At 31.9% G+C, this 8,455-nt stretch overlaps 1 protein-coding gene across 1 annotated transcript; it reads right to left on the bottom strand.

The window, feature by feature from the left end:
- Window positions 1-225: 225 nt before the first annotated feature.
- Window positions 226-4,853, bottom strand: LOC139481237 (fatty acid-binding protein type 2-like). The gene is made up of 4 exons (XM_071264410.1): window positions 4,691-4,853; window positions 1,905-2,080; window positions 1,210-1,323; window positions 226-464 (listed from the first exon to the last, which is right to left on the bottom strand). Exons 1-4 carry the CDS (start codon window positions 4,764-4,766, stop codon window positions 408-410), a joined length of 423 nt encoding a protein of 140 aa, XP_071120511.1. The 5' UTR covers window positions 4,767-4,853; the 3' UTR covers window positions 226-407.
- Window positions 4,854-8,455: the final 3,602 nt, after the last annotated feature.

The following is an 8,455-nucleotide window of genomic DNA, read 5'->3' as shown; positions in this document are numbered from 1 at the left end:
CAATGTACATGTATATGGCGTTGTTGTATGAAATCATTTTTAAAGTACAGCAACAAATTGTAAGTGTACTAAATAAATGTATAATTTCTTAAAGAATAAACAAAACACGTAATAAATATCGTGCCTATGAAGCGCTTTTCCGGAATGACCTTCACCAGGAATGCTCAAATCTAAACATTTAAAATCCAGAGATGTATAAATACGAAGAAACGTGAAAAGCTATAATGACAAAAGATATATATTTAATTTTGTTTACATAAATAGAATACATGTAGCTAAAATCATAATGCATAGTAATATATACAATAATCGTAGGACAAGTTTGTTCTTTTATTCATTTTTTCAACAACTTATTAACCTATAATGTCAAAACAGCCGTCTTATAACATGTCCTGGTCTATCTTACTTTAGGATACTTTGATTAACGACATTGTCATTGCTGTACCATCTTCCAGTTTGATTGTCTGGAAAGCAATAATAAAAATATTTATTGATTGTGTAGAAAATGATAATTGTTTGCTTAAAAAAACAGTCAAATGAAAACGATGACGGGTTTAGAATTATATTTCTACGAAAAACCAGTAGGGACATTCTGTTGTTAAAATTTCTAATTTCAAAATTTACATTTCTCAGTTACAACTTGACATTTCTCTGTTTCAAAATAAAATATTTCCGTTCCATATTTACTCAACATAGAATTTAGAAATATCAAATGGAAATGAGGAATTATGATTTAAGTATGTCCCTAACAGTGTTTCGTTGATAAATTTTTTATGATAACTGTTGTATCATTCGCAAACCTATGGAATAAGTTTGATCAGGTACGACCGAGAACAAAATTTAAAAAGCAAAACCGATGGAGAGCATATAAACCAAAAAGGACCTAAAGAGTACAGACAATTCATCTATGGAAAAAGACATTAATTCAAGCAAAATGATATGATAATTTTATGAACTAGTAATTTACAGGCAAAATACATGAATATATTAAAAATATTCATTACACTGTCGAAGCAATGACATATAAAACGATTGCTACCCCTCGGGTCTGATACACTCCAAACAACGGTACCGATACAGTGTTAGAAACAAAGTAGGAAAACCAATAAAATCTCCTCGTATTATTATTTAAATCCTTCCTTTACTAATTTATTTTTGTTTTAACGATATTTGTGACATATCATAGGTTATGAAACCAAAATACTATACCTCTAGCATGTTCTTGCCAGTAACTACCCGTGTTATTGTCAATGTCTTCCAACCAGTGGCTTCACCCGATTCCACTTCTGTCATTTTTGTATCAGAATCGACGGTGATTGTATACTTGAAATCAATAAAAAGACAAAAAAACATTATTTTACTTCTAACACCAAACAAAACTTATTTTAAGAGCATATATAAGATACGATAATTTTTTGAAAATTCAGCGTTGACTTTTTCATTAAAATTAGTACAAACAATATTTATAAGTAAACAAGCCTAAAGCTCACACTGTACGTTGAACTGTTTTAGTGAACCATTATACTGGATCAAAACTCTAATTTGGCATAACATATAAAGAATTCATATCATAATGAACGTATGTACTCAGTTTTAAGTCTATATGATGAACTATCAAAATTCAAAAGTTTGAAAAAAAGACAAACAGACAGGAAATAAAATGCCGTCCAATCATGTTATGGTAGGCTGGAAATGAAATGACTGCAACATGTATGTAAGGACTGGTCTTTTACCACGACATTTTATATTCATTTGTTTGCATTAAATTGGTTTTATGAATAATTATAAGGGAAATCAATATGGTGCCAAATACAGCAAAAATGAAAATAATATGTAAGTTTAAAAAAAAATTATTCTCATTGCAAAACATAGGACTTGTTACAAAATCAGAGACATGCCGTTACCTTTACTCCCTTTCCAAACATATCGGTTTCTGTCACTTCCTCTCCAGACTTGAATTTGTATGTTTTATCTGGGCCAGCTGTGCTTTTAATTTCACAACTCCACATGTCGCCATCTTTTTTGAATTCTACCTCAAATTTAGCATTTTTAAACTCCTCAACATATTCGCTGGGTATTTCTTAAATAGATTAAGAAAACTATCAAATTCATATCAAAATGCCTTGAGAATGAGAATTAGTATATTAATCTAATAAAATCATAAATATGCTGCATATCAAGATGAGTACCCTAGCAAAGTTAAATTGGACATGTATATAGAGGTTGAAGGGCAAGTCTATACTTTATAAGTCTTGTATGTTTTTCTATTAACTTTGGTTCATTTTTATGTTTGGGATCATAGTGTGACGTCCATTTTCGCTGAACCAATAAACATTATCGTTTGTGCTAAAGCCCGCACAGGTTGTAATCTGACTTTAAACGTGTAAAACATGTACATGCACTATTCGGGGAAAAAACGAATTCTAAATTCGATTACCAATTAGAGGTCGGTCATTTAAAGACGTATTAACCGTATCATATACGTTGACCTATCCGCATCTGCAGATATACCGAAAAACAGTATGTGATCCCGAGCTTTAATTTTATGTACTTTCAATAATGCAAATGGGTAACTGATTTTAAAATTTCTAATGCAGAAATTTACAAAACAATTAGGAAATATCGAGAGAACGTTGTTGTGGAACATGTAACCCGACTTTTAAAGATATTCCGGATAGTTGGAAAAGTTTACAGGCATGATAGGAGTGAATACAGTAAAATCGTTTGTTTGTGGATGAACTTGTGGTCACGTAGAACCAAATTGTTATATGACAAATACGAGTGATACTCAGTACTTTTCTATTACCTTTAATGATAAAATCGCAAACGAACAATATTTAAAGTTCCTTGCTTGTATATAAATAGTACATTTGATTTTTTTTGTGTTTATTCATGTAAGATCTTGAAATATTTTTTTAAATAGATTATTAAAGGATTGTTTACAATATTCGAATCGTGTACCTGCCCTACATTGGCTCCTTTTTAAGGGCATGTAAAAGTAGTTGATAAAACCCCTTATTTTTTTTTACAACATTTTTTTAATTCTAAAGTAATTATTCATCACATATTTTCAATACTTATGCATTGCATGAACCCGGATATCCTGATAAAGTTAAATCAAGAAATTCGTTTCTGACGCCTTAAAATTATAAATATGTTCTGAGATTTGTTTGGTCACGAATTGAAAACTTTTCGATCTGTAAATTCTTGGATATTTGTTTGATCTTTTTGGTAAATTGAATAGAAAATGTTAGGAATTATGTCATTTGCCGAGAAACAGATACCTTTTACAATGCATTCAAAACCGGTCTTTAATTGTGTCAAATAAACAAATTAACGAAGCAATAATATTCATATTTCTATTAGGTGTGTTCTCATATTTCACAAATGAATATGTATATATTTATCTTTTTATGAATTAAACCGAGATAACAATATAATAATCCGAGATCTCGATATAATAATCCGAGATCTCGATATAATAAATCGTAATCTCAATATAATAAATCGAGATAACGATTTAATAATCCGAGATAACGATTTAATAATCCGAGATAACGATTTAATAATCCGAGATCTTGATATAACAATTTCGTTTTATCGAGATAACGATATATTTTTTATCGAGATCTCGGTAAAACAGTAATGTTTAATCGTGATCTCGAATTAAAAAAAATATTTTCTAATGTTTTGTGTGTCCCCTTACGGCTTTCCGTAACATCTGAACAATATACAGTAAAACATATACAATATTTAAAATAATCAACACCCAGCCAAACAAATTGACTTATGAGACACTGTAAAAACATATTACAAAGTTATAAACATGTATGCTAATAACTATTTACATTGCATTGAACTGTTTTATTAATATTCTTTTTAAAATTATACTGGGTAAAAAAAAACTTTCAGGTATATAAGTAATATTTGAAATAGCCTCGTTTAACTATCGAGTTTGGATAAATCCAATAATCCAGAAGTAACCATGTTACAGACTACAACACAATTGGGTGTTTCTATCTTCAGTACTAAAAAAATCTAGCACTTAAGCAGCAGAAGATAGCATATTTCTCTAAGGATTATCAAATACATTTTCATTTTTTCAACAAACGAAATCCCCCTTCGAGTGTCTGTTAAATTCCATTTTTTTTTTTTTTTTAAATCTGTGAGCACATTTCCATTTATTCAGTGAGCTGATAAATGTTATGATCCTCAGTCAATCATCTTCTGAGATCATCGGCAACCACACGTTGATTATTTTTTCCTTTAATATAATGGGCACAAAAAGGGTTAAACTGCCAAAGAATAAGAGAAAAGAAATTGAATGCAAACCGAATAATAATTCATGCTCCTCTCTTCAGTTTCTCACGATAAGGAAGTTCTTTTATGATGTAAGTTCCAAATGGGAAAGGTATTCTGGAATATTATTTCCACAGGCATATATATTACAGTGTATGTTGACAAGCAAACCTTAAAATTAAATTGCATCTAGACCCTTTTTAGGGTAATCAGACACCGAACAATAATCTTTGCTGAAGTGGGTAGGTTGCTGGAAAATTTTTGGATGCCTATTTTTTTTTAAATAAATCATCTTAGAAGGGATGAGAATAAAAATGTTGGAACCAATGGAGATGGAGCTCGAAATAAAAAGTAAAAAAAGCTTAATAATATACAGTACAACTAAACTTACCAGATGCCTTTGCAAATTCATCATAATTTGTGTATGAGCTTGCGTCACCTTCCCATTTTCCAATAAATTGTGCCATTTTGTTGTCAACTACTGAACTGTACCTCCAGAGAGAATTTTATAACTGTATTTAAAAATTAAAATAGCTTAACTGTTTAAATAAACCTTAAATGAGTGACCTACATTACCTGTTAAATAGCTATAGACGATCGTAAATCCTAATACTTTACCTTTGTTAAGTGTTGATCTTCTATTTAAATTAAGTCGAAGTGCATTATTGACATATTTATAGATGCATGAAATTGGTATTGAACCTTTTGAATTGTAGACATTTTAAACAATGGTCTTTCCACCTTTCCGTGGAAAGACCTTTTGATTTTGTTCCGATTATTATTAGATCTTTCCAACTTTCCGTGGAAAAGACCTATTGATTTCGTTCTGACTATTTTTTTTTCTTCCGCCTAAATTTTTCTTGCGTAGTACTGTTGTTTCACAAGATGTCGCTTAGATATTTGGAATATGATATCGTAAATTTTATGCGCTTTAAAAACTGACAACCGCGTAACCAAATACTTTACGGTACATAAGAGTTACCTCCCCCAAACACTGTTTTTCTTGTGGTCACTACTCCTCCGTATTCGTAAAAGATTACGACAAATTTGTTTTACCAATTTGCCCATTACGTCTTCAGGATTAGGATCTTAATTTGACCGAAGCTATCAAGAGACTCCATATAAGAGTTATTATCACTTTTACATTTGAGATAAGTGATATGCATATGAACTCATTAACCTTTAGGCGTATAAACCTAGAACCGCTTTATTTGGTGTCCTTGGGTACATGTACCAACTTAAAAAATGAGGTCAAGGACAAAGGTCAAGGTCATGTTCTAAATAATGGCATTCACTTCAAACTGCTTTTTCTCTGAAAAAAGTCCGGGGTAACATTGAAAAAAATGTGAGCAAAATGTTAGTCGCGACATTATTTATGTTGTGAAATTTTGTCGAAAAAATACATGTAATATTTTGGGGGTTTTCATGCCACTGATATGGAAAAATCCACTAATTGACTAATTATAGCTTCAAACTTTACAGCTCTCATGATGCGTACATGCAATTTATCTTTGTAAATCATCTAATGCCCAAATCTACCCATCTACCCCTCCCCCCTTTTTTTTTAGGAATCCCATTTCTATTTTATTATAAAAATGCTAATCCGTCTTTTTTATGAATAAATTTCTTTCCGAAATACAAATCTAATCCTGCACAATAAAATATCTGCTCCATTTCATGTACATATATTTCTGAAAATTGATCGATAAACGTTTCGTTCAAGTACTATGACACCAGCATTAATATTATTTTTGTGTGCATGCAATGAAAGAGTTGGCCAGTGGTCAGCGGTCAGCGATTGGACAATAGTTTACCTGTAAAATAAACCAAAAAACTTTATTTTCCGTTAGCAGTATAAATCACGTGCAGTCCGCTTAAAGTTCCAATCTGGATTGAGAAATTAAAATCAATGACATAGCAATCAATCCAAAGTTCGTAAATAGTAGCAAAATCATAGAATCAAACTTCCAAATCTATAATACTAAAATTACGAGGTCCAATTTGTTAGCCGTCATCACGTAAAAACGACGAATCACAGAATTCAACTTTATATATAACTAATATAGTACAAAGGTGTAGATTAAAAATTACACCACTCTAGGCCCGATTGTTTTCCACGTAATTAATATTGCCAATAATTAAGAAGTTCCGGGTCGAGTCCGCTACCGATACCAATAGTATATTCACCTGTTACCTATTACTTTATCTGTACGTTCCGCATCTGACAGGCGCACCACCAAACGTTGTATCCAGGATTAATATGCTATATACACGGGTCATAACCACAGGGTTGACACTACTAAATTGTCAAATTGTTACCTGTTGTATTTTAATCAGTAAGACTTTCTAAGATAACAATACGAATACTAAAAATCTGGACTAAAAATAAGGCGTATAGGTACAGTTTTCAATTTGTTAGTGGGCATGACGTAAAACAGAGAAGCAAAGAATTCAACTTTATTTATAACTTATATAGGACAATGCTGTTGATTAAAAAATACTCCATTCCAGGACCTTTTGTTTTACAAATAATTAATATTATTGTTTCAGTTCGACGGGTTCAAACAGAAAGACTTGAAAGCAGAGAAAAACTGTGTATCTTATAATCGGCAGGACTTTATCAGATGACAATACTAATACTAAAATAAGGCTTGCGCATAGTTATATACTTTAATTCAGTCACGGACCCGTGATATCACGGGTCTGTTCTAGTATGTATTAAAAAACAAATCTGTGTTCCATTGATACGTGTACGAAAAAAGCATGCAACGATCCGACATCAATGACCTGTAAATGAAAGAAAATTAAATCCGTTTTCACATTCTTTATACATAGGTGTGCTCAGGACGACGTCTCTTTTTGACTATATCAGCTTGATGACGTCACAATCACTGCATCCGGTACAGCAAGCTCGTCGCGCCGAACGGCTACGCCCGTCCGCCAGTGTTGCCTGCTACTTTTATTATTTAGCCTCCTACTGTAAATCTTATTGACAACCCTGACCTAAAATGAAATAGGGGTTTTCCCCTTTTCGAAAAAAAAAAATGTGTACGTACATTTAAAACCATGCAAGTCAGGTTCGATTTGATACTATCATAATTAAGATTGCTCAAATAGACTAGGGTTCGGTTAAGTATTGGGGTGAAGTAGATATAAAACCCGAAGAAATTTAAGCAAATGTAACCTGATAAAATTGATTCTCCATCAATGTTTTTGTCGATTTTTTTTTTTTTTTTTTTTTTTTTTTTTTTTTTTTTACATATATTTCTCTAAGTCTTCTCCACGTATCAAGTAGATATTTCGTCCAATTCGACAAAATATGACAATGTCCTACTAACAGTACTACAGTTCAGCAAAGAATGACAGGATAACTTACCTTGTCTATTCTCGCGAGATCTCATTTAAGATATGATACTATCATAATTAAGATTGCTCAAATAGACTAGGGTTCGGTTAAGTATTGGGGTGAAGTAGATATAAAACACAGTCATACTTCACCTGAACAATGGAAGTTACTATACAGAAACAAAACAAACCTTAAGACTTCCCAAAACTCAAACCTTAAAATAAATCCATATGCTGTCAGGCAGCTTTGAAAGCAGAAAGTTAAGCCCGATGATACATATACTGTTCCCAGGGGACGTACTTAACTTACAACAAGGTGCAATTGTTCGACTTACACGTCGTAAAGTCTCACTGTGAACTTAAGATGAAGAATGACAATCAAAGCGCCATCGCATGTTAATCTTGTTTAAATCTATATTCAAAATGACTTCCTGTCGAACATGTTCATCCATATATTATCCATAAACTCCTTTTATATACACATTAGTGACACGAATTAAGAGAACTGTTAAAACTTCTAACAATATAATCGAAAGATGAAAGACGAACTTCAAGACAAATGGGGTGTGAACGGAACTCAGCGCTACTAGCACCCATAATAGCAAAACGCTATCCGTAAGCTCAACACGAGAAGAACCAAATATAGAAGGACAGCAAATATACAATGTCAAAAACTAGGCCAAAGTGCACTTCAAAAGGTTACCTTGTTCGGGCCGCGTATTAACATTAGAATAAGAGATAGCACCTTGTAACTGAAAACGGTTTACAACTTATAAATATATTTCAAAAACTGGTTTCGTCTGCGTTTGTT

Source organism: Mytilus edulis, chromosome 7, assembly GCF_963676685.1.
Source record: "Mytilus edulis chromosome 7, xbMytEdul2.2, whole genome shotgun sequence".
Lineage (NCBI taxonomy): Eukaryota > Metazoa > Mollusca > Bivalvia > Mytilida > Mytilidae > Mytilus > Mytilus edulis.
The sequence above is the reverse complement of the archived record's forward strand: the minus strand, read 5'-3'. Positions and strand labels throughout refer to the sequence as shown.

Bases quoted from the DNA above. Each gene is read 5' to 3' on its own strand.
- LOC139481237 (XM_071264410.1), bottom strand. From the start codon at position 4,766: ATGGCACAATTTATTGGAAAATGGGAAGGTGACGCAAGCTCATACACA. The intron at 2,081-4,690 runs GTAAGTTTAGTT...AATCTATTTAAG, and splicing joins TGAATTTGCAAAGGCATCTG to AAATACCCAGCGAATATGTT. The intron at 465-1,209 runs GTATAGTATTTT...ATTGCTTTCCAG, and splicing joins CTGGCAAGAACATGCTAGAG to ACAATCAAACTGGAAGATGG.